We start from the raw sequence: 27,453 nt of genomic DNA, 5'->3' as shown, positions 1-27,453 counted from the left end.
TAAATGGATTAACCTACATGCTAATGGATGCTAGCTATATCCCGAATGGTGGTGGTGGTGGTGGTGTTGGTGGTGGTGGTGATTGTGGTCGTTATGGTAGGTGTGTGTAGTAGTGAAATGGTGGTAGGTGTGGCAGCTGCTGTGGTTGTGGTAGATATGCAAGGTAAAGTGGACTGGTGGTAATTGTGGTTATGTGGTAAGAGTTGTACTGGTAGTATTGTGGAAAATTTGGTAGTTGTGTACGGTGGAATGAATTATTTGTCGGTAATGGTGGTAGTTATTGCTGCTGTGTGTGTGGTAGGGTGGATTGTATGGTTATTGGTGGTAGTTGTGTTCGGCAGAGTGGATAGTTGACGGGGTAATTGTAGTAGTCGTGGCAGTTGTGTATGGCAGAGTGAATCCTTTTGGTGTAATAGTGGTAGTTGTGGGTGTTGGGGTTATAAGTGTTGTGAGAATGGTAGTTATAGTGTAGTTGGAATTATTGTAGTAGTAGTGGTGATTGTGGTAGTTGTGTGGTAGGTGTCGTAAAGGTGTAAGTTGTTAAGATAGTTTGGTCCTGATGGTAGTTGTAGTTATTGTTGTAGCCGTGGTAGAATGTGAACTGTAATAGTGGCGGAGATTGTTGTGGTAGCGTTAGAGTGAGTGAATTTTTTACTCCCATGAAATTAAAACGCCAGATCGTTGAGGTACGCCAGGTGGTCTAGTGGGTTAAGGCGCCCTAGTCGGAAGTGAGTCTTAAAGGTTTACTTTTGAGGATTGGTTGGGGTTTGTTGATCACGTATCTGTAATGCTGCCCAAGGTAGAACGACTGGTCAGTTATCTTCAGTGGTGGACCAATTAGTCTAGCCCAGTTCCCTTGCGCTCCTGGTGAGGTAATAATGGATATGAGGACAGGCAGACAACAGACAGATAGAGACAAAGACTAAACGTACGTGCTTAATCATTCAGGTCAGCGGTTCTCAGAGTTTTTAGTGTGTGACCCTGTTTGGAATATTTCAAGACTTCGCCACCCACAGAGTATAAAAATCAAACATACCGGCCGACTTGCTGTAATAATTTTTCCACACACACACACACACACAGTAACTGGTATACAGTATAGCCTATCGTAGTTATTATGAATATGCTAATAGTGTAATAAGGATAATTACAATTTCAATTAAGTAAATAAAATACATTGAAATCATTGGGCCTATTCTATGTCCCTGCGACCCATCAAAATTCCTCTCGCGACCCAAAAGTTTGAGAGTCACTGGTTCAGGTAGTAGTAGTAGCAGCAGCAGTAGTAGTAGTAGTAGTAGTAGTAATAGTAGTAGTAAAATGGAAACGGAAATACCAGCGGGGGGGGGGGCAGTAAGGAAGAAAACCCCTGATTTGATGATGGTGGTGATAATAAGGAGAGAGAGAAAAAAAAAAATCTTTCTTCTTTGCTCACGAAGAGAAAGTTGAGGATTACCGGAGTTTGCCCGTTCTCTCTCTCTCTCCTCTCTCATTTTCTCTTTTTCTTACCATCGTATTTTCTGTTCGCTCTTTTTCGTGCTTTTTATTTTCTCTTTCCCGGGATCGTATTGTCTCCTCACTCTTTTTCTTACATTTCTCCTTTCTCCTTCTTACGCTTCTTTACAGCTTTTTCTTTTCTTTCATACGTTTTTATCTTTTTCATGCACTCCTTTTAATGTCTTCCTTGGCTTCATTTTTTCTCTTTTCCATTTGGTAATATAGTTGCTATTTTGTCGCCTGGTTTCTTTCCTGTCCTTTCTTCTCGAGTCTCTTTTTTCTTACTTTCCACTTTACCACATTCTTTGTTCGTTCTTTTGATTCATTATTCTTTCATATTTCCTGACGGGTATTTCTTTGTGTGTGTGTGTGTGTGTGTGTGTGTGTGTGTGTGTGTAACTTTCTCTTTTATTTACCTCTTCCCTTCTTTTTTTTTCTTTACCTTCTTAATTCATTCTTCGCATCCTTCGAATCTCTTCGCATGCATCTGTACGAGTATTTTCTTCTTATTTCCATCTTTTTTTCATGTTCCATCTTGTTTCCATTCTTCGTTTCCCTCTGTCTTCCTTTTTTTTTACCTTAGTTTCACTTACCGCCTTCTTTGCTTGCATCCTTAATTCTTTCTTCCTCTTTAGTTTTATCGTAATACATCATCTTTTCTTCCATTACCTCAGCTTCAGTTTTTCTTTTCTTTTTCTCTTCCTTTTTCCTGTTCTGTTTTAGCATCGTTATACCTTTCACTGCTTCTTCTCTTTATATATATATATATATATATATATATATATATATATATATATATATATATATATATATATATATATATGTATTTATATATACAGTATATATGTGCATGCACACTACTTTCAACCTATACTTCTTTCATTCTCCTGACATGTCTTATATCTTCATTTTCTCTTCTTTTCACTTTTTCCATTTCTCGTGCCTTTTATCTTCTTGAGGCTGGTTTACTTCTTTCATTAGGCTATAACCCTTTAGATTCTCTCTCTCTCTCTCTCTCTCTCTCTCTCTCTCTCTCTCTCTCTCTCTCTCTCTCTCTCTCTCTCTCTCTCTCTCTCTCTCTCTCTAGTATATAGATGGATGGATAGATATAACTAGCTAGATAAATAGATATAACAGAAAATAAATCTGTTTATATTATTTATCCCTATCTATCCATCAGTGAATCAGTCTAACCCTCTGGCTATCTATCTATCAGTCTATTTCCTCCTTGCCTCCTCCTCCTCCATCTTCTCTCCTCTCCCTCCCAATTTTCTCTTCATTTCTTTTATGGTGGTAACAGCTGGGCGGGATTGTTGTGGCAAGGGCTGTTGCTGGGAGTTGTGGTAGTGCTGATAGTTTGGGATGTATGGTGGATGCGGTGTGGTAGTGGTTGTTGTGGTTGTGTGGTGGGGCTGGATTGCTGTGGCTAGGTTGTGATGGTGGTAGCGGTGGTTGTGGAGGTTGAAGTTGTGGTGGTGATTCTTTGGTGATTGCTGTTGTGATAGTTATGGTAATGGTGGTAGTTGTTGTTGTGTGTGATGGTTGTGGTAGTGGTGGTGATAGTTGTAGGTTGTGGTTTGTGTGTTTGCAAGGATGGTTAATGGTGGTAGGTATTGTTTTGAGGGAGGTGGTGAGACTTGTAGTAATAGCGGTAGTTGTTGTTGTGGCAGAAGTTGTGGTAAAGGCATTGGTTGTTGTGGTAGTGGTTGCTGGTGGTATTAATAGTGGGTACGAGTAGTGTGGTAATATTATCTTTGTAGATGTAATTGTGGTGGTTGTGGTAGCAGTGATGATAGGTGAGGTGAGGATGTTGGTATAAGTGTTGGTAGGTGTGGTAGCATTATTGGTTAGTGTAGTAGTAGTTGTTGTAGTAGAAATGTTGGTGGGTGTGGCAGGAATGTTGATAGCAGTGTTGGTAGGTGTAATAGGAATGTTGATGAGTTTGTGGTAGGTGGAATATATTTAGGTGATGGAGTGGTGGTGATTGAGTTACAGTAGTGGTAGAAATGTTGGTAGGAATGGTGGTAGCAATACTGGCAATTGTGGTTATGACAGAAACATATATAGTACCAAAGAGAGGTTTGTGGTGGTAGGAATGTTGGTAGTGTGGCGATAGTTGTGGTAGAAATGCCGGTATCTGTGGTAGGGATGTTAGTGGGTGTGGTATCGGCGGTAATAATTGTGGTAGGAATGTTGATGGGAGTGAGAATGGTGTTTGTAGGTGTGGTATGAAAGTTGATGTGTGTGGAGATGTTAAAGACTTAGGTGATGCCAGTAATAATAGTGGTAGTTATGGTTGTGATGTTGGTAGGAATGTTGGTAGGTGTGGTGGAAGTAGTGTTGGTAGATGTGGTACCAGTGTTAGTAGGTATTATAGCGGTGTTGGTAGCTGTGGTAGCAATGTTGGTAGATGATGGTCGGTTTGATAGGACTGTTTGTAAGTAATAGTGATAAGAATATTGGTAGATGTGGTAGGAATGTTGGTAGGTGTGGTGGTAATGATGGGACGAATGTTGGTAGGTGTGGTAACAGGTGAGATAATTGAGCAAAAATAAAGCAAGTGGTTTTAGTAGTGCTGTTGGTCAGTGTAGGTATGTTGGTAGGTGGGAATATAGGTAGGTGTGGTGGTAGTAGTGGTAGCTGGTATTGTCCTGTCACTGGGAAACATCAGTCACTCACTTAGCATACCATTCTGTCTCTCTCTCTCTCTCTCTCTCTCTCTCAATCGTCTTCATCTTCCTCCTTTCCTCGCGTCCTCATTCTCCTTTGCCAGACTAAGAATAAAGGACGTTGCGATGGTTTTACTAAAGGAAAGAAGGAGGGTAGAAGGAAGAAAAATGGGAGAAAAGAAAGAAGGAAATAAAGACTGATAAAAGAGAAGGAAGGAGTGCATTGGAGGTACAGATATCATGTGTGTGTGTGTGTGTGTGTGTGTGAGAGAGAGAAGGGACCACAGGACTGGAATATGTAACGAAATGGAGCCTGATGTGTCCATCTCCCTCTCTGCCTCGCTCCATGTCCACCTCTCTCATATATATATATATATATATATATATATATATATATATATATATATATATATATATATATATATATATATATATCCATCCCATTGGATCCCAGGGGTGCTGGGCGAGGCATGGCACTGGGTGGGTACTAAGCGTACCGCCCTCCGCCTATCGGCTCATAGTCGCGAAGCTCATAGGTCCCTACCCGGGGGTTCCCTACTTTACAAAGACTTGAAAAATCCCAGTTCTGTCCAATATTCCGGACACTGGGCTCCAATGGGATATATATATATATATATATAAACCGCTCCTGAGGTATAACACCTTTTCAGCAGGAGGAAAGAACCACATTCACTCAAATTTAGTCTCGCGTGTTATGTATACAGTCGTGTAATATTCAGCATCAAGTCCAGTTTAAACTATCCACAGCCAGGCCCGTTGATTACTCTGCGGTTTACCTCTGTCACATCACTACTAGTATGTTTAAATCCCTGACAGCAAGTCATGGCACTGTAAACCATTTCTTTCCAAACTAAATCATGTACACTTCTCATTCTATTATTGTGATTCATAATCATAGGAATTTTGTATTACTTTGCTCATTTTACTCAATCTTCGCCTAAAATTGCCATATATCCATTTTGAATGCTGAGAAAAGTATGCTACTCACAAAAAAGTGCCGTGGAAAGAATGTATTTGGCACTGTCTTTTTCTGCCACTCTTCTGCTTGAAATATACTGCAAATGGATGAAAATCTGGCTCAAATTGAGGTGAAAAGGACATAATCACATTACTGTAATCATCATTTTGAAATATAACATTTTCCCTATTTCTGCGTCTATCTCCTCATAAGCACATCAGCAGCAGCAGCAGCAGCAGCAGCCGCCACGACCACCACCACCACCACCATCATCATCATCATCGCCATAATAATAATAGTAATAATAATAATAACAACAACAAGAGCAAGAATAACAATAATAATTACAATAACAACAACATCAACAGCTACAACAAAAAAAATACCAGTAGCCTCCTTTTGCCCATCATCATCATCATCATCATCATCATCATGCAAGCTGAGAGACTGGCCCTGAATTTAAGAGTCACTCATATTGTCCTCATTCAGAAATTTTGCCCATTAATCTTCCTCAGTCTCCCTCTTCTTCTCCTCCCACCCTCCTTGTAACTCTCTCTCTCTGGCCTTGCGAGAGAGAGAGAGAGAGAGAGAAGACAAGAGGAAATTAGATGAGAGACTGGAAGGACAGAGAAGGGAAATGAAGGATGGACTCTCTCTCTCTCTCTCTCTCTCTCTCTCTCTTCTTATCTGTCGTGATGTCTTCCTGTTTCATTTCCTTCTTCTTCTTCTTCCCTACCATTCTCTCTCTCTCTCTCTCTCTCTCTCTCTCTCTCTCTCTCTCTCTCTCCCTCTCCTTATCTGTCGTGATGTCTTCCTGTTTCATTTCCTTCTTCTCCTTCTTCCCTACCATGTCTCTCTCTCTCTCTCTCTCTCTCTCTCTCTCTCTCTCTCTCTCTCTCTCTCTCTCTCTTTCTCTCCATCGTGATCTGTTCTCCTTTCTTCCTTCATTTTTCTTCTTTCACTCGCTCATTCACTGTTTTATTCATTGATCCATTTCCATCCCTTTATCCCTACCTCCTTCCTTCTTTCCTTCCTCCTCCTTTTCTTCCATCCATCCAACCATCCTTCCATCCACCACGTATCCATCCATCCATCCTTCGATCCGCTTATCCATCCATCCATCCGTCTTTCCATCAATCCATTCTTTCATCCATCCATCCATCTATCAGTCTATCCACGTATCCACCCATCCACCATCCAATCATCCATCCGTCCATCCACCATCCATCCATCCATCCTTCCTTCCTTCCTTCCTTCCTTTTTTTCTACCTTCCTTCCTTCCTTCCATTTTCCATCTCTCCCTCCCTCTTTGTCTGTCTAACTTCATTCCTTTATTCTTTCATTCAATTTTTCTTCCTTCCATCATTCCCTACTCATCCTCTCTCATTCCTTCGTCACCCCCCTTTGCTTCCTTCATTTACTCATCTCCTTTGGTCCCTCCCTCCCTCCCTACCTTCCTTTTACTCTGAATCACCTTAAGTTTTCAGTTCCTTAATTCCATTCTTCCATCATCATCCCTCACTCCCTTCCCTCTTCTCCCTCCCTCCCTTCCTCACGCCCTCCCTTCCATCATCTTTTCTTCATCTTTCCCTACCTCCATCCATCTTTCTTTCAATTTCATCCTCTTTTCTACCTTTTACTCCCTTATTCCATTTAGCAATCAGTTCACCTGTCTGTTTAATATCCATCCTTCCTTCCTTCCATCTCTTTCTTCCCCCTTCCTTCATTCAACCCTTACTTCTCTGCCATCTTCTATCCCTTTTCTCCCTGCCTTCAATCCTTCCCTCCTTCCTTCTCTCCCTCCGTTCCTCCTTCCCATCTTCCATCCATCTCCTCCTCTTCTTCCTTTCTCTCTCCCGCCCTCTCTTGCTATCATCTTTCATTCCTTCCTCCTTCTCTCCCTACCTCTCTCAGTCTCTCCCTACCACCTTCTACCTATTCACTTTTCCATTTAATCCCTTCCTCCCTCCCACTCCACTCACCCATCCATCCATCCATCCATCCAACCATCCATCTATCCATCCATCCATCCATCCATCCATCCATCCATCCATCCAGCCATCCCTTCCTCCCCATCCATCCATTCATCTCTCCCTTCCTCCCCACCCATCCAGCCATCCCTTCCTCCCCATCCATCCATCCATCCATCCAGTCCTCCACATCCATCCATCCATCCAGTCCTCCACATCCATCCATCCATCCATTCATTCATTAATCCCTCCCTCCCTCCTCCCATCCATCCATCCATCTCACCCTCCCTGTGTCTCATCCTCCCTTCCTCTCTCCCTCCTCCTCCTGCCCCCCTTCCTTTCACCCTTCCTCCTCCATTCTCTCCCTGCCTCCCTCGCTCCAGTAACTTCCTTTTAGCGCCTCTCAGCCTCTCTCATTTTTTAGTCCGTCTGTCTGTCTGTCTCCACGCACCTCCTGTCTCTCTAGCTGTCTATCCATTTGTATGTTTTTATCTCAGTGTCAGTCTGTCTAACTGTCCAAATGTTTGCCTGTCTCTGTGCAAATTCACCATCATCTATCTGTATGCCCTGTCTGTCTACCTAAATTCACTTGTCTGTCTTTATATGTGTATTTTTCTGTCCATTTAGCTGTCTCTGTCTACATGTCTGTCTTTCTGTATTTCTAACTGTATGTATTTGTGTGTCTGTCTCTCTCTCATTTACCTGTCTGCCTGCCCATCTGTCCGTCCGTCTATCTATCCGTCTTTTTCTGTCTGTCTATCTATTTATCTCTATCCTTCAGTATATATGCACAAGTCGATCTGTCTATGTATGTACGTCAGTTTGTCAGTCACTAGGTCTGCCTCTGTCCGTTTGTCTGTTCAAATTAGGCTTCATCTGTCTGTCTGTACGCCTCAGGACAGAAAAGACATACAGATATAGACTTAAACTGTTGCATCAAATTGTGTGTTCAGCTCCATTCATAACATTACAATTGCAAATCTGGCTGTGTCACTGTGTATTCACGTATCTGTGTATCTCTCCATATAGGTTGTTGCATACATATATACATACATACATAGTCAGATGATTGGACAGGCAAATAGACAGAAAGACAGAGAAACACACACACACACACACACACACACACACACACACACACACACACACACACACACACACACACACACACAATCAAACAGACATGTGTCAGGCAGATAAATACACAGGCAGACAGATGTGCATCGACACAGACAGACAGGTAGACACAGACAGCCAGATTCACACACATAAACTGATAACACTTTGCATCTCATTATGTGTTCGCGTCCATACATAACATTACAGTTGCAAATCAGGCGTTCCATAAAACTAAACGACATTTGCATCACTCCTCTTCCATGTTTCACTAGTCTGTTAGTTTGTCTTTGGTTGTACATCTCATACAGGTTTCCCCGCGAGACACTCTAGAAATTTCATGTGGTTTTTCTATGGCTAATTTGGGGCAGTAAATGCTGTATCAAGATTGACCCAACTCTCAGATGTTCCGGAACCACAGATACTGATGACCCTGTGAGTTAATTTTGAGGGAGACCATTCCCACTTGTAAGGACTTCAGCAATTGTAGATTCATAAGTGTTAAGAGTAGGACCCATGATAGTATATTATTTTTCACAGAATTTCAACCCTAGAGTAACCTTCTGAAGCTTCCTAAAAAAAATATATATATATATATTGCGAAATACCCTAGACACTGTATAGTGGTATTTTCAGCATATACTAAGATTTTATTTCATTTTCTCGTCGGATATACAATTGCTCCAAATTTAATGGGCGCACACTCAACGCGAGACCGCCTGACACCACAGACGATGGCTGTTGCAAAATGTCGTGATGGTTCCACCCCACGTCGATAAATCTGATTTCATGAGGAGGTATTTCTTGTGTGTGACTTTCCTTTGTCAGTGTTGTTACCATATAAATATTCCATTGATAATGAACTTATCTTCTTGGCACACCACGAGCCATATTGATCATTTTGTATATCATCGCCCCCCTCCTGAGCAATACTTTTTTTTAGCTAGTGTACATCTCTTATAATGTATATGCGATTGTGTTTTTTAAGATGTCTGGCGATTTAAAGTGCCACTGAGGGTGAAGGTCGAGAACTGAATTCAAGAAGATCTTAGCCAGTTTCGACGAAAAACAAGTCTCAGTAGTAGTTTACAGTTATCAGGAATATTTGTTGTTCTGCATTGCAGCCAGGTGTTCGCTGAGGTTTGGTTGTAAAATGTTTGGTAGTCTACAGGTGAAGATAATGGTATAAACAGCCATGTTAGGCATAATTTAGACTCAAGAAAGTTAATGAACCTGGCTTAGTGTTGTGGGCAACCAATCGAATCCCTAAAAGGGGACTGATGGTTCTTCGGTCATACAATGCTACCTGAGGCATAGCCAGGCCACTTATCCTCTTACGGCAGACCAAGTAGCCTAGCCACGAACCCCGTACTGTACACAAGCACACCATGTATACAGTAGTTCACCCACGACACACCAGTAGACCGCTGATCCCTTGCAGCCCTCACACGTCACCTGACTTTTGGACACAAATACTCGCCATCTCTGTTGTGATTTGCTTGGGATATCACATTCAGACCTGGTGTTATGGTGTTAGTGGGGGTGTTATGACTTGTCGATGGGGGCTGTATGAAAGAACAATTGCCACGGTATATATATAAAAAAAAAAATCCACCAATCTACCACTCAATCCACTCCACCTCCTATTGTACATAAATTCTCATACTTTCTGGTTCTCCATCTGTAACTAGCTATCTGTCTCTCTGCCTGTCTGTTTATCTGTTATTCCCCCATTTATCCATCTGTCTAATCCCGGACAACAGTCTATCATTTTCTCCCAGCGGCCTCTGTGTTTTTTCCCCAGTAGGCCTCTCTGTCTTCCTGTCCATATATATTTTTTCATGGCTCTCTCTCTCTCTCTCGGGGTTATTCAAGTAGCTGTCACCAGAGAGAGAGCGAGAGACAAGGGGAGGAAGGAGGGGTGACACAAGAAAGACTGTAGACAAGAATTTCGTGTTATTGTTTCTGCTGTTATTATTATTGTTGTTGTTATTGTTATTATTATTATTATTATTATTATTATTATTATTATTATTATTACATTATTACTATTATTATTATTGCTGTTTATTCATTTTCTTACCAGTTTATTTAATATCAGTATTGCTATATGAAAGGTGATAACATTTTAATTTCGATACCGTTCAGTACACGTAATTACTTATCATTGGACTGGGATGAAAATAAATGGATGTGATTAAAATGTTGCATGAAATTAATGTTGAAAATAGAAGCCCATCCACATAAACTGACAGTCCAAAAATCAACTTATTTTTTTGGATTTTGTCGAGACATATACAATATTCTTTTTTCATATTTCACATATTTTCTTCTTTTTTCCTGTCTTTTTTTTTTTCTCTTTTTTTCCCTACCTACCTCGTCTCTTAGGTGGGAATCAGGGGAGGGATGTTGATAATGATGATGATAATGATGATGATTTACATTCCAGCTTTCTCGTTGTGTTTATAGATCCACCTTCCCTTCATCTCTTGAGCGAGGGGTTAGGGTTGGGATCACGGTGATGATGATGATGATGATGATGTGGTCTGTTTATCGTTGGGATGTGTTCGTCGTCATTCTTTAGTGTTAGTTTTTTACGATTAATAGTATGAATTTTTAATCTACTCTTATTTGATTATGTTTGCTGTATTGCTGCTACTATTAACACACACACACACACACACACAGACACACACACACACACACACACACACACACACACACACACACACACACACACACACACACACACACACACACACACACACACAGAATGGTTGGTTTTACAAGCAGGCCCATAACTCCAACAACACAAAGAGAAATAGGAGGGAAAGAAGGCGATGAGACGGAGGGAGATGGGTATGGAGGGAAAGGGAGGGAGAGTGGAGGGAAGAAAGGAGGGGAGGGAGATACTGAGAGACAGGAAAGAGGGTTGGAAACAGAGTGGAAAGAAGAAAATATAGGAGAGAGAGAGAGACTGTGAGCTATGTGTTTGTGTGAGAACTGAAACCTTCCTATGGTTTCCCGTAGTCGTAATGAGACTGAGAGATGGATGGCAGTCAGAGAGAGAGAGAGAGAGAGAGACTGAGAGAGAGGGAGGGGGGGAGGGAGGGGGGAAGACAAATGAGGAATAAAAAAAATGAAGCTTACAAATACATAGACCACACAGACCCTGAGGTCCTTTCTAGGTGGTCCAGAAAGAGAGAGAGAGAGAGAGAGAGAAGTGAGAATAGAAAGGAATGAATGAGAGAAGGAGGCAGAAGGAGATGGAGATAATAGAGGTAGGAAGAAAGGGACGGAAAGGCGGAAGCAGAGAGTATGAAAAGAAGAGAAGGAAGGGAAGGAGGAAATGATGAGAGGGAGAAAGAGAGAATTGCTTGGAGAGAGAGAGAGAGAGAGAGAGAGAGAGAAGGGGGGGAGGAAAGGGAGAGAGATGAAAGAGAGTGAAATTAGAGAGAACAGGAAAGTGATTCAGGGGGAATAAAGAGAGGGATGATTGACAGTCTGGAGAGAGAGAGAGGGGGGGGGGGAGAGAGAGAAAGGGGCGAGGAAAGGGAGAATGATGAAAGAGAGTGAAATTAGAGAGAAGAGAAAAGTGATTCAGGGAGAGTAAAGAGAGGGATGATTGACAGTCTGGAGAGAGAGAGAGAGAGAGAGAGTAGGGAGGAGAGACAAAATCTGGTGAAGGAAGGAAAAAGAAATGGAGAAAGAGATAAAAGAATGTGATGAGTGACAAACGAGAGAGAGAGAGAGAGAGAGAGAGAGAGAGAGAGATAGAGAGAGAGGCCGACTTTGATAAATGTTTGAACAGATCGGAGGGAAATGGTCGTCTATCTCACCCGCCTCATTCATCCATCTATCTCTCTCCCTCTGTCTATCTGTCCGTCTCTTTGTGTCTGTCTCTCTGTATGTCTCTGTATATTGGTCTGTCACTGGCTGCCTTATTTCTGTCTGTCTGTATCTGTCTATGTATGTCTGTCAGTTTATATCTGTCTGTTTCTGTCTGCCTGTGAATACCTATATATCTGATCGTCTGCGTATATGTGTACCTTTGTATTGTGTGTATCTTTGTATACCTGAGTCACATTCTCTTATTCATCTGTCTTGCTCTTCTGTCTCTTTGGTCGTCTGTCTGTCTGTCTGTCTTTACACTTGCTTGTCTCTCGGTGTCTCTGTATATCCATCTATCGGTCTTTGTCTCAGTCTATCTGTCTGTCTATCTGTCTGACGGCCTTTGTATCTGTATATCCGTCTATCTGTCTGTCTGTCAATCTGTCTATCTATCTGTCTGTCTGTCTGTCGGTCTGTGTATCTGTCTACCTGTCAACCTACCTTTCTATCTGTCTGTCTATCTATCTATTTGTCTCAGTCTGTGGAATAAACGCCCTGACATTCAATATTCGCCTCAACTTTAGTCGATTTGAGACGCCAAGTGTACGATATTCACACAATTTTGATTTAACCCTTTTAGTCCTCTTTCCATATTTTTTTTATCTCAATTTTTTTTGTTTTTTGTTTGTATTTAATTTTTCCATCAATATTACTTTCTTTTCATCATTCTTAGTCTTTGTTTTTATTTTATCACATTTTCTTACTTGATTTGATTTTTCCATCTCCTCTTCCTGATTTCTTTGTGTTCGTATCTCATAATTTTTTCCCCGTATCATTTTTTTCCTCTGTTGTCCTGGTTTTTTTTTTAATCTGGCTTTTTTTTTCTTTTTCCAGTTTTTTATTTTGTCATTCCTTTATTCCTTCAACATTTTTTTTTTAAATATATTCTTCATTGTTTCTTGTCATCCTGTATTTATTGGTAATTTTTGGCTACTTTAATGTATTATTCTCTCTCTCTCTCTCTCTCTCTCTCTCTCTCTCTCATCACTCACCCTACAGATAAAGACATAAAAAAAAGGAGACTCGTGTAGCTTTCTTATCTTCTCTACATAATCGCCTGAGTTAGAGAGAGAGAGAGAGAGAGAGAGAGAGAGAGAATGGTTTGTTTGGTAAAGGTAGATTAACAGAAAGATGGATGGATGGATGCATAGATAGAGAGGTAGATAAATTGATAGATAGATAGACGGATATAGAGAGAGTATGGGTTTGCGTGCTTCTATGCATGTGAGTAAGAATGATAATGTGTTTGTGTCGTGTGTGTGTGTGTGTCTGTGTGTGTGTGTGTGTGTGTGTGTGTGTGTGTGTGTGTGTGTGTGTGAGAGAGAGAGAGAGAGAGAGAGAGAGAGGATGGGTTTAATATGTACACATATGTCTGGATTTAGGTGCGAATGTGTGTTTTAACTGCTTGCATATATTTGTGTGCGTGTAGGAGGGGGGGGTTCGTGTGTGTGCATAATTTCAGCTCTGTGTATGTGTGGATGTGCCTTTAACTTGTGCACGTGTTTTTGTTTACGTCTGAATGTAAGCTTTTTTTCATTATGCTTAGGATTGTGTGTGTGTGTGTGTGTGTGTGTGTGTGTGTGTGTGTGTGTGTGTGTGTGTGTGTGTGTGTGTCTGTTTTGGTGTGTGTGTTATTGTATATATTTTGCTTGTGTTTATTTATGTACTTACTTGTATTTACGTGAGTGTATTTGTGTGCACATATTTGTACATGAACGTGTTTATATGAAATAATTACCTTTGAATGTACTGTTTCTGTCTGTATATGTTTGTGTACGTGTGTAATTGTACCTGTGTATGTGCATGAACCAGGATGAATGTAAACTAATACTGCATGTGTGTGTGTGTGTGTGTGTGTGTGTGTGTGTGTGTGTGTGTGTGTGTGTGTGTGTGTTTACCATGACCACACCGTGCACCTCAGGTAAGCCACACATGTACCACTTCCATCTCGTTCACTGTAACTCATACCATCAAAGCACTACCACCATGTATATATATATATATATATATATATATATATATATATATATATATATATATATATATATATATATATATATTTATATATATATATATATATATATATATATATATATATATATATGTGTGTGTGTGTGTGTGTGTGTTATAAACTATGCAGTTGTTTACTGAGTGCGTCAGTGCCGAATGGACTGTCATTAAGAAAAAACAAAAGGGTCCATTATTTAGGCATGAGTAATCTAGAAGCACGAGTTTAAAGTTTATGTCACTGCCTTTCGAACGCCTCATATTAATCTTAAAAGAACGTAAATAAATTGTAGAGGAAGAAATAAGTAAATTAATTAATTACTTGACAAACCTGTCTATACCACGAGAATGCGCCAGTAGTTAATCCTTTTTCTAATAGGATTTCTTTCAACTGAATGAAATCGTCTGATGCTAGTCCACTGGAAATAGTAGAGAGAATCACTCGATATGATTTTGAAACCATTAAGCACTGGGATTTCTCAGCTGAATGAAATCGTCTGATGTTAACCTACATAGAATTCACATGTACACCAGCAGCAGAGAAAAGATTATTCCACAGTGTTTGAAGCCTGTGACTGTTGGGATATATCTCTCAGCTGAATATATCTGGTGTTGGCCTGAACAGAACACGCAAAGCCACAACCGCAGCGAAAAGGTTAAGCCACTAGAAAGAGCAGTATTGATTGGTTGGTTTCTGGATTGACTTTGGGTTTGTAATGTGATGTAAGCAGCCTCGCTACTCGTAAGACACGGGAGAGGAAATTTGAGATTGGGACTGCCCTCTTCTCTGATTCTAGCCACGAAATTCGTCCAAAAACTATTCAACATCATCATCATCATCACCACCATCGTCATCATCAACGTGGTCAACATTGTCATACCATTCTTGTCTTCGTTGTCATCATCATCATATCACACAGTCAACATTATCATCATCGACAACACTATTCCAACCGTAAGCATGGAATAAGTAGGATCCATAAACAAGGAAAAGAAAGCAAAAACCCAGAGTATGAGAACTGTCATCAGAGTGGCCAGCGAAGACCTGCCACCCCTTCATTCATTCTCCCATTCGTCATTCAGGTCTTGCAACTCCTCTGGTTCATCTCACAGTTGTACGCACCCTCACTGACATGCTTTTCATTGATTGTCACTCTCAACACAAGTGGGGTAGAGCTGAGTTAAATACCGATTGTAAAGGTGAGAGAGAGAGAGAGAGAGAGAGAGAGAGAGAGAGAGAGATGCAGCCCTTGTCTTGTGTATTTTTTTTTTTATCACAGTGGCATTTTAGGTATTAATAGAGGGATGGTGATAATGGTGAAACTTTTGTGACTAGGACCAGACGTTTTCTGTTCACTTCATTTGGGATTGTTCGTTTTGCATGGTCTGTGCTCTCTCTCTCTCTCTCTCTCTCTCTCTCTCTCTCTGTCTCTCTCTCTCTCTTTGTGTGTGTGTGTGTGTGTGTGTGTGTGTGTGTGTGTGTGTGTGTGTGTGCGTGCGCGCGCGTTTCCTCCTCCTCCTCCCTCATGAATTTGTAATAAACATCTCAGAGGCCAAGATCAGAATGTTAAATATACCGAAAAATATTGATTCCATAAATTGCCTAGGTTTTGGCGATAGACTGGCAGGTGCATGGGTTGATGGATGGAAGGATGGAAAGATGGGTGGATAGATGAGTAGTAGATAGATTGTTAAATAGATTGAGATTAGATATAGAGTACATAGATAATGATAGAAAAATTAATACTGTATATAGGTAGGTAGGTAGATAAGTGGGAATAGATTGGTAGTTAGTTAGATTGATAGAAGGATGACAAGATGAATGGATAGGTGGACAGATATATTTGATTGAAAAATAGATAGACTGGCAGATAGATATTTAGATAGATAGGTAGATGAATAGACAGAAGAGCAATTTAGACCGGCAGGTAGATAGGTTAGGCAGGTAGGTAGGTAGAAAAGCTTATAGACGGGTAGATAAACACAGATTAGTAGGAAATTACGATGATCGCTAGAAAGAAAGACAGGTATGCATGAATAAATATAGATAGATAGGTAGATAGATAAACAATAGAGCATGAATACAGAACAGCAGATAAATACATAGGATGAATACATTACTGACGCACAAACAAACGCATACATAGATAATACAGACAACTTCAACAAATCGCCATCCATTCATATTTTCAAAAACTTAAAATTATTCAGACTTACCTAATTCCAGGCATATGTTACTAAGATCCATTTTATAGGGAGTCAGTGAACTTTTTTCGCCCTTAGGGACATTCTTCAGTAATTGCCCGTTTTCTGTGCCAACCGCGCCCGCCATGCCCGGGCTCCGTTTTCTGTTGTCGTAGATATCAAGGTCCGATATATTGAAGTCGAAAGGATTTGTAAGTTGGTTTTGATAATGTTGGTTGTGTGTGTGTGTGTGTGTGTGTGTGTGTGTGTGTGTGCCTTATTATTGGAGTTGAAACTAATTATTATTATTATTATTTATTATTATTATTATTAGATTCATTCTGAATGTTTCTTTATTGCTTTTCATGTTACCATTTACTTGCTGCTCTTTCTTCATATTTTCTTATTTCTTTATCAAGTGCCGTAAGGAATGTTCTCTGTCTCTCTCTCCTCCTCCTCCTCCTCCTCCTCCTTCTTTGTTTCTCTTACTCCCTTCCTTTATTTCTCACGCTTTCTCCCACTCGCCTTATCAGTCCTCCCCCCTTTCTTTCCTCCCTCCCCCTCCCCCCCACTTTTCTCTCCTTCGAAGTTTGATTAATAGCTCTCTCATAATTCACACGAACCCCCCCCTTCTCTCTCTCTCTCTCTCTCTGGCTCAATCACTTTTTCTCTCACTGTCCTCCCCTTCCTCGCCAATTTTTATCACTGGCATTCATCTCATTCTCCTTCCATGCAGTTTCAATTCTTCTATCCTTCTTTCATTTTCCTTTTATTTTTGGTTATTTCATCGATTATATTTCATGGATTCTTTATTAGTTTCTCGTTTTCCTGTTCTTTTTCTTGTTTTCCTCATTTATCGTTCTTTACTCTTCTGTTTTTCCTTCATTTTCTTTTCTCCTGTTTATTATTTTGTTTTTGTTTCCCCTTATTTCTGCTTTCATGTGTTTTTCCATCCAGCTTTTATTCTTGTCTGTTTTGTTTCCCTCACTCTCTCTCTCTCTCTCTCTCTCTCTCTCTCTCTCTCTCTCTTCTTTAATCTTCGTCTTCTGTGTCGTCTCCCCTCTATTTTTCTAAATCTCTCTTAACGTTACTTAGCTCCCTCCTTCGTCCTCCTTATCCCGGCTATAATTCATGACAAATTCTCTCCCTCCGTATAATTGATAACTCTGATATATGCGTCCGTAATGATATACTCCTCCCACACCGTTGATATACTCTCTCTCAGGCCCCCGGTGGTCAAGTGGATTGCGTGTTTTTTTTTCTTTTTTCTGCTTATCACTTGGATCTAAGGCCCGTATATAGGTGTGTGTGTGTGTGTGTGTGTGTGTGTGTGTGTGTGTGTGTGTGTGTGTGTGTGTGTGTGTGGTAGGTTTCGTAGTACCTCCTCCTTAGCGAATTGTTTTTTTTATATTACGCTTGAACATTCTCTTGTGTGGTTGTTATACCGTTGCCCTGTCGATTTAACATACTTGAGGATATAACAAGAGGATATAACGAGAACATAACATATTGAGGATATAACGTACAAGAGGATAAATCTGCAAGGAATAGGTATTAAGAACTGTCCAAAGCCCCAAGGAATACGACCCAGACTGCATTCCCAGCCTAGCTCTAGACGCACATTAACCCCTACATCAGACGATTTTATTTCTCACAGCAAACCTCTTAGTGGCTCAGGCTTAAATTGGTGCACTAGTATGTCCTTACATGTGTGATCAATTACTCACACTCGGTTGCATTGTCCTGGATTTGGTCGACTTGGGTAGGACATGTAGCAGTGAGGAGTTAATTAGGCTCTCTCTAACCCCTTTAGTAAAAAATAAATAAATAAATAAATAATAACCTAATCGAACCCAAAAAGAAAACACAGTAGGAGATAACGAGAATGAATTATAAGAAGGTATTAGGACTGAAGGGATTAAAGCGCCGTAAGCAGAGAAAACTAGTCCCCTTTTTTTAAGACTTGGCCTAAAATTGCCACACTCCATCTTGAGTACTGAGTTGTAACATTAGATTAACACTACAATGCGTTGCTGGTCACAAATAAGTGCTGTGGAAAGGATGCAAGGCCATAGTATTGACTTATTCTGCTACTGAATTACATGAAATAAGTTACAAAAGAAAAACTCCGGGCCAGGTTAAGATGAAACAACTATAGTAAGGGAAGAGGTGCCAGAGAGTCTCCTTGGGTTGTATTCTCGTCAGCTAAGGAGGCTTTACAGCACCTCGTCCCTAGCAACTAATTTTTACATACGGTACAGTCACCTTCAGTCCCTTGTTTACAGGCAGGCCTCAAGTTTCGAGTAATATCCTTAAATTCAAGAACTTGTACGATATTTTCTTAGTTACTTAGTATCCATAATTTCTCCCGAGTAAAGAGTATCCTCAATTTAACGAACTTTTTTACGGTATTTTCCTAGAATAGTTACAAAGATTCCAATTAGCCTCATGTAAAGACTATCCCCAAATTCAGGGACTTTTTTTTTTTTTTTTACAATATTTTCATAGTCACGTAGATTCCGTACTTGGTCCCATATAATCAAGTCCCTCCAGTCGAATATAAACAAACACAACGCTGTTACATTCATGGAAATTTGTAAACACGGGACTGGAGGAGACTGTACGTTCATATTCTCGACTGTGGCCTTTATGCAGTCTATCTCAGTATTAAAAAGGAAATGCATACGACAGAATAACAACCTGGAAAATGCAGAAAAAAAAAAAAAAAAGGTGAAGAATCAATGTTAGAAAGTTTTGGAGGTCCGTATTCCAAGTGGCTTCGTTGCAACTCTTCCTAAGCGATCTGTTTGGCACATTATACCTTTGTTTTCTTTTGCGTGTTATTCATATAGCATTAATATTGACATAGGTTGCATCTTTAGCATACAAGAGGATACCGGGATGTAATGTACAGGACAGATCGCTACGGAAGATGTGCTACGCGAAGCCTCCCACGCGACTGTGAATACAACCCCTCCGCCGATGAAAATACATATCCTTAATTGACGGGAATATGAGCCTTAATGAATACTGGGAGGACGGGATATTTTTAGGCCTGGTGGGAGGGTAATTGTAGCCTAATTAATGAAAGGGTGGTTAGGAAAGGAGATGGAGGAGGGAAAATTATAAGGAAGGGGAGAAGGGGGAAGGGGAAACGAAGAAGGAAAGGAATGGGGGAAGGAGGTAGAAGAAAAAAAGGAAAGGGGAAAGGAGGAGGAGGAGAAGAAGAAGGAAGGGAAATGGGAAAGGAAGAGGGAGAAGAATATAGGGGAAAAGGCGGAAAGACAAGAAGGAAAGGAAAGGGGAAAGGAGAAGGTAGAAGAATGAAAGGAAAGAGGAAAAAAAGAGGGAGAAGAAGGAAGCGGAAGGGGAAAAGATGGAAAGTGAAGTAGGAAAGGAAGAAAGGAGAAGAAAGAAGGGGAAGGGAAAAGGAGGAGGGAGAAGAAGGAAGGGAAAGAGAAAGGAGGAGGGAGAGGAAGGAAGGGAAAGCGGAAAAGAGAAAGAAGAAGGAAGGGAAAGGAGAACGGAGAAGAAGGAAGGGAAAGGAGAACGGAGAAGAAGGGAGGGAAAAGGAAAGGAGGAGGGAGAAGAAGGAAAGAAACTGGGAAAGGAGAAGGGAGATGAAAAAAGGGAAATGGAAGAGGAGAAGGGGGAAGATGGAAAAGACGAAGTTTAATAGAAGGAAAGAAGGGAGTGAAAGTTGAGAGAAATGGGGAGGAAGAAGTAGAAAGAAAGAGGAAGAAAAAAAAAAGATTGAGAACTACAGGAAGAAAAGCAGTCATAGTAAGAAAGTAAAACAAAAAGAATAAGGAATATGGCTGAAAGACAAGGAAGAAAAGTAAGAGAAATCAGAATGAACTACAGTAAAATGCAATTAAAAGATAATCAGGGGATGAACAAGCAAAAACAAAAAGGAGGAGGAGGGAGGAAAGAGGAAGAGGGAAGGGGCAGGAGGTGGAGAGAGGGGAAGAGGAGGAGGAAAGAGAGAGAGGAAGAAGAAGACAAATAAGAAAAGATAGTGGAAGAGGAGGAGGAAAAGGAGAAGGAGAAGAAGGCGAAGAAGAAAAATGAGAAAAAGTTGGAAAGAGAGAAGGAAAAAGAGAAAACAAAGAAGAAAAACGAGGAGGATGAGACCAAGATCAGACAAAAGAAGTAACAGGAAAAGATGGAATGAACGTGAAAAAAAGAAGAGAAAAGGGTGACTTATATATAACAGAAAAAGGAGGGAGAGAGAGAGAGAGAGAGATGCACAGGAAAATATACACTAACGAGAGAACTGACAAAGGAATACAGACAGCCGGAAAGACAGACAGACAGACAGACAGATAGATATAGAAAGGGGGACAGGTAGACTGATAGATAGGTAAACCCAGTGATGATGATAAGATAGGTAAGAGAAAGAGAAAATATAAAAAGACTCGAGTTAAAAAGAAAATTTGAGGCTAGAATCAAAGAAGGAAAACGAAGATTGGGGATCTGTGAAGGAGAAAATGTGGTGTGAGAGGAGGAGGATTAAGGATTATTGTGTTGTTTCTCTCTCTCTCTCTCTCTCTCTCTCTCTCTCTCTCTCTCTCTCTCTCTCTCTCTCTCTCTCTCTCGTATTGCAAGAATAAGTGATAATTTAATTAACCTGAGGTAACTGAAGATGGAAGTAAATAAGGAAGGAAGGAGGGAAGACAAAGAAAGTAAAAGGAAAATGTGGGAAGTGCTGAAGCGAGGGGAAGGATGGAAGGAAGGAGGAGGGAGGGATAATGAAGGGTAAAGCGGGGAGGAAAGAGGAAATGAGGAGTGAAAGGAAAAGAAAGGAAGGGAAAGGTTTGAGAGAGGGAGGAGGAAAGTAACAGGATCGAAAGAATGTAGAGAAGGAATGAGAGAGAGAGAGAGATTAATAACCTCCTCACAACGAAATATCATGAGGTGAATAGAATAAAATCTTTTGTTGATGGCAAGAATTATGAAGGGCGTCATTGATAAAATGGTTAAGTGATATATAGAAGACAAAAATAAACTGCAAAAGAATGAGAGAGAGAGAGAGAGAGAGAGAGAGAAATCAACCGCGGAACTGAAAGACAGATATGAAAGAGGACGAGGAAATGTAGAGAAAGAGAGGGAAAAGAAAGGGAATTAGAGATAGTATGTCATGAGGGAGACAAATCCTTTTATTTTAACACTCTCTCTCTCTCTCTCTCTCTCTCTCTCTCTCTCTCTCTCTCTCCTATACAGTAATTATAAATGCATTACCGATATATCTATCTTTCTACATGTCTTCACCTTTTTGGTCCATTAATCTTTGTATCTATCCATTTATCAGTCTCTTCCCTTCTGTTTTCTCCTGTAATTTTCTCTCTCCTCTTGCTCATTTTTCCTCCGTTCTATCTACCTTTATCTTTTTTCCTCCTGTCTTTCTTTTCGTTCCCTGTTTCTCTCCTCTGCTTCAGTTTCCTCCCTCCCACTGAACATCTCGTAACTTCTCCCCTATAATTAAAACTGTCAGCCCTGCGGACGAGGTGAGAAAGCTGGTATAATTTTTCCATGGTCGTTCACGTGCTGGGTCTTTTCCCATGTTTGTCTGTCTCCCTCCACGCCCAGTGTGTCTGTATGTTTTTTGTCAGTATGTGTCCGTCTGTTTGTCTGCGTTTATATACGTATGTACGAGTATGCATGTATGTATGATTCTGTGTGTGTGTGTGTGTGCCTGTCTGGTTGGCATCTGCTGCTGCCTGTCTGTTATTGTAGCCCGTTTCTGTCTGTATATCAGTGTCGTGGTGTCTTTTATGAAACCCCTGAGCGGCGGAATACACATTACGGAAACTCGATACACCAGTGGAGTTGGAAAATCTGATTGTCACCACTTAGGGACTGGATCTGTTCCCCATTATCTCCCCCACCCCTCCTTGTACAGTGCCTTCCTCAGCCATAACCCATTTAATCCGGTGGCGTGTTTTTCGTTTTATATATTCTAACTTCAAACGATTTTATTCACTGTAGGGTAGACTTTTTCAACTGCAGGTGTTAGATGTAACCTTCTTCAACTTGTCCAGTGCTAGGGTTTCTCCTGAAACGAAAATAATTTGGTACCATCAAGAATAAACCGAAAAAAGACGTCACTGGATTCAGGGGTTCAGTAAAATATGAAGAATGATATTGAGAAGATTCTGATTATCAAGTTTCAGTAAGACTGCTACATTTCTGGTTCGATCTCTATAAATGTTTTTTTTATTTAGCTGTAGAGACACTTTGCGAGGCTGATGGATTAGGTATAATCTTCATTAACGCCTTCATAGTGCGGGGGCCCTTTGACATTGAATAAAATCATCTGTTAACAGCAAAGAAAAAAAAAATGTTTTCGTAGTGGGCTGGTTAAGATGGTTGAAAATTTTACCGTTATAAATTTGATTGTTACTTGTGTTCATAAATTTACTGGAAGTTTTGGTTTTATTTGTAAATAGATAATGACAGCTTTTTGTACTTCAACTAAATTCGCTGTCTGTGCCCTACAGGTTGGTTAGGGGGTCTGTCTACATCCGTGGCACTGCTGATCTCGCCTGTGACCATCGGTGTGTGCAGGAGGAACAGCACCCGCCTCACCGCCGTGCTGGGGGGCCTCGTCACAGCATTGGGTTGTCTGTTTACTTCATTCGCTAGTCAATTCCACCAACTCTTCTTCAGCTACGGCACCGTCATTGGTAAGAACTGTATATACAGGTGTAGTAGTTGTTGTAATAGTTGCACAGTAGTAGTAGGAGGAAGAGGAATAATGGTAGGAGTAGTAGTAGTAGTTGCTACAACCTCAGGCTCAGCTGAATGTGAACCCGTAGGACTGCATACTTAAGTTCCTGTCCACTTGCAGTCCGCCATCCACATTTAGGGGGATGGGGAAATAAATGAGAAATTTTTATAACGAGGTAGTTGAGCCCCCCTGGTTATATCAGCCTCACCACTTGACGGCGCGCTTTTCTAGCACTATATAGAACATAATTAGGTATAGAGGGAGGGTTTTGAAGAGTCTGGCTGAATGGTGTAGAGGGTAGATTGTTAGATGTGGATGAAGGATGTATCAGTACTTCATTCCCCATAGTCAGTTGCACCGTCCTAGATAAGCTGCATAAAGGTCCTGGAGAGCAGATAGTGAGGGTGGGGGAGAGGGATCATTGAGAATGCTGTGTTGTGTCATCTTCAGCTATGGCACAGTAATTAGTCAACTGCGAGAACGTTGTAGAAGGTAGATAGTAAGGGAAGAGAGATCTGTAAGAATGACGTATTTTGTCTCCTTCCACAGTAGCATGACTGATGAAGTGGCAGAAGAGAACACACCCACATACAGAAATTGTGTGTAATGTGAGGATACAACACTTTCAGTTCGTTTCAGACCCTCTTTAAGATACATAAACCGATCCTTATCATACAGCTGAAGTCTTGTCTTGTTATGCTTGACAGTCAGCGTTGCCAGTGGTTGTCCGACATTATTTTTTCACTTCTTGTAACCTTTTCATTCTTTATAGTATACTTGTGTACTTTATATATTTATCAGATATAAAGTAGAAAATAGTGTAGGGTATACATTGCATGGAAACCCTATCTGAGTCGTCCTTACTGCAGATAAGAATTCTCAAGGTGAGTGAGAAGGAGGGTGCAGTATATACAGTATACGTAGGTAGAAGACGTAGATATTGACGCGAGAGTACTCCTGCAGCTGAATAAAATTGTCTTGCAGTACCCTCAGCAAAATAATATACTGCAACGAATCTGATCATATAGATAGATACATACCCTACGTATTCCGTACCTTCTTTACCCCTGCACAGTTGTTGACTTTATACACGGGATTTATTCGCCCCGGTGTAGAATACAACTCTCATGTGTGGGGAGGCTCTCTACATACAGCTTTTCTCAATAGGGTGGAGTCAAAGGCTTTTCGTCTCGTCAACTTTCCTCCTGTTACTGGTTCCCTTCGATCTCTGTCTCATCGCCTCGCTGTTGCATCATTATTTCTTTTCTATCGCTACATCAGTGGTCGCTGCTGCTCTGAACTGTCTGCTTGCACCCACGCACCACTACGACGGATGCATAGCACCCTTCTAGCAACAAGCTCTCATCCCTTTTCTGTCCAACTGTCTAATGCAAGAGTTAACCGTTACTGCCAGTCCTTCGTTTATGCAACAGTTCATCTCAGGAACCGTCTCCCTCTGTCTGTATTTCCTACTTCCTATGATCTCCAGTCTTTCAAATGCAGTGTGTCCAGGCATCTCGAAATGAACGGATCTTGAATTTGGCTCTCTTTTGTAATGTTTTTGTTTTTTTCTTGGAAGAAACGGTTTGCGGGCTTGGCCTTTGGTTCCTTCTCTCTTATAGAAAAGAATAAAAAATTGTCCACACGTAAGGAGAGTCCGAAGCGGGTCGAAACTAATTCATTCCCCTCCCACGAAAAAAAAAGAAAAAGAAAAAAAAGAAAGAAGTCGGTGCTAGAAGCGTGCTGCGGAGGAAGAGTGTGAGATGAGAGTGTGGAGTAGGTGGGGTAGTGAGGTGGAGAGATGTGGCAAATTGTGTGGTGATCATAGACACTGCTTAGCATTCAGACTCCGTGAGGCTTCCTAGTGACCAGTACAATCATCCTGTGTTAACCAGAGTTAGGTAAGTAAAGGTGGCAGTTGATCCAGCCATAATAGTAATGTTAGAGCCGGAAAGCAGAGACAGACAAAGAGGAGAGAGACAGAGAGATAAAAACTGAAAAAGAAATGGCACCTGAAACACGCCTTCTCCAGAAAAACAAAAACAAAATCTAATAAAGTTGTAAGCGAAGTTAAGTAAAGTGAGGTGCTCCAACTTTGTGGCCGGCCATCCCAAACTCTGTGGGAAAGAATGTCAGGTGATTTTGAGCTAACTTTTGAGAACTACATGCGATCAACACTTCGCAGGAGTTAGAGAGAGAGAGGCAGACAGACAGATAGACTGTTTGTTTTATTGTGTGTGTGTGTGTGTGTGTGTGTGTGTGTGTGTGTGTGTGTGTGTGTGTGTGTGTGTGTTACAGCCCTTTTCATTCACACCAGTATGTAGCAAGTAAGTTGTTCTCTATCAAATTAACTTTCACTTCCTCCAGTATGTTGCACTTGGAAACTTGCAGGTATGATGCTTAGCGTGCGGTATGAGAGGACACCCACCTGCCACTCGTCCGGTGTTGTCGGGCCTTCCAGCTGGTTTCTTGTAATCCAGAAAGCCATTTACTACGTTGGGTGGTAGCCATGTAACCAAATGAATGTATGGTGGTCTAGTGGGCTAAGGCGCTCCAACCAAATGGGGTCAGTTTGGGGTTTCATTTGAGGGGTGACTGGGATGTGATGCTCACGGTGGCATTCAGGGGCGAGCGAGGCTACTAACCGTTACTATAATTGTTGGGATGGAGTAGCCTAGCCGTGGGTCCCTACACATCTGATGGAGTAAAAATTTTTGGATGATAGATAGGTGGATATAAAGATAGATAATAAATAGACAGATAGATTGATATTTAGGAAGGTAGGTAGGTAGATAGATAATGTACTGCCCTGGGCCTACGAGCTCATGGTTGGGAAGGTCATAGGTCTAAACTTCTAGAATCCCTCAACTTTTAAAATTATCTAAAACATAATGCATTTGTCCCTCTCGGCGGTAACGGGTTAATATCTTCCCACTTAGCCGGTACCATAAGCTCTTAGTGGTCTGCCTATCTGTGTGACTGCGAATACGTTTACTGTATTTTCCATTTTATTTCGACCTCTGCGACTCCATACTCTTTCTGCCAGCGGTTCAAGGGTTATGGGGGTATCGCGTGACTAATTTCCCTTTCAACACTTTCTTCATACCTTTGTGTTCATCCGTGCAGATTCACATAACAGTATTGCCTGTTGTTTCTTCTCCTCTTCCTCTCCCTTGTTGTTGCTGTTGTTTCATGTTTCATCCACAGGTGAGAAAAGGTTTTACCTGCATCCTTTTCATTCCACCTTTTTCTCCTCCTATTCACTGTTATTCTTCCCTCCCCCTCCCCCTTGCAGATGTATGAGTGTCGTGGGTTTCATTCCGATCTTCCTTTTATCATACCTAAATTTATGAACGTGTTGCGGGCATAGTATCTCCTCCTCATCATCCTCATCCTCATCCTCATCCACAACCTCTTTGTTACTTTATGGTTCTTTCACCTTAACATAGCAGAGATTTTCGTCCTTTTGTGGCTTCTTTCCCGTAGTTCAAGGGCAGGATGAGACAGTGCTGTGGCTGTACATCTTATCCATAATGTTTCTTCATGCTTAGCACCATTTCTAGAGTTTTAATCTCTTGTTACAGCTCACCACTCAAGATGGTTAGATGCCAGGTTTACGCCTAGTCAAAGTGACCAGAGTATAATTATCAACGCTGGTATTCTCCCTGTGCAGGTATCGGCGTGGGCATGACCCGTGATTCGTCCACGCTGATGGTGGGGCAGTACTTCAAGAGGCGGAGGGAGTTTGTCGAGATCATGGTGGTGTCTGGCAGCGGTCTGGGCATCACCGTCATGTCGCTTTTCATCAGGGGCGCTATAGGGTAAGTGCAGGATGTACGTGTGCAGTTCTGGAAGCACTGTTCGCTAGATGGAGAACGTAGATGTACAGTGATGGATAGTTAGAGATGTTATTGGGCAGGTGCTAAACGTAGAATTACAGCAGGGGTTAGTAGTTCCGTTAAGTATATGTTTTTAAAATAATCAGCAGTAATCAGTTATCTCTTTTCTTCAAAAGGGGGAACTGTTGGGTAAGGGGAGAGGCGTTAAAAGGAGTTTGAAAGGTTAATGGAGAGTGTGGCGGGTTAATGGAAGGGCATAGAGGAAAGATGAGGGGTCTGCAGAGTTAATGTAAGTGGTGTGGAGGGTTAATGGAGGAGTGTAGAGAGAAGGTGAGAGGTACGAAGGGTAAACGGAGGGAGATGGAGGGTGTTTATGAAGTTTCGTGGTTATTTGTAAAGGGCGTTATCGGGTAAGTGCAGGTTCGACCACTAGTCATTTTTCTCTGTCTATCCGTCTATTACTTAACCGCCTAGGAACCGTGTGAAAGCCTAACGAGATCTTTTTAAACCCACTAGCAACATACAGGCGAACTGGAAGGGTTGTAATCTGGCTGTGTTAGTGTGTGTCAGA

The 27,453-nt window shown here is 41.2% G+C and overlaps 1 protein-coding gene across 1 annotated transcript in view; it reads left to right on the top strand.

Moving 5' to 3' along the window:
* Positions 1-27,453, top strand: part of LOC145400892 (monocarboxylate transporter 10-like) — an 85,862-nt gene that overhangs the window by 33,195 nt on the left and 25,214 nt on the right. The window contains exons 2-3 of the mRNA XM_080273294.1: positions 22,814-22,999; positions 26,717-26,864. Of these exons, the coding sequence (XP_080129420.1) occupies positions 22,814-22,999; positions 26,717-26,864 (334 nt within the window). The remainder of the gene's footprint in view (positions 1-22,813; positions 23,000-26,716; positions 26,865-27,453) is intronic.

This window comes from Coenobita brevimanus, chromosome 1 (assembly GCF_032717465.1).
Source record: "Coenobita brevimanus isolate Jiangsu-jjx chromosome 1, ASM3271746v2, whole genome shotgun sequence".
Taxonomy (NCBI): domain Eukaryota; kingdom Metazoa; phylum Arthropoda; class Malacostraca; order Decapoda; family Coenobitidae; genus Coenobita; species Coenobita brevimanus.
Note: the sequence above shows the minus strand (reverse complement) of the source record. Positions and strands in the feature narration are given on the sequence as shown.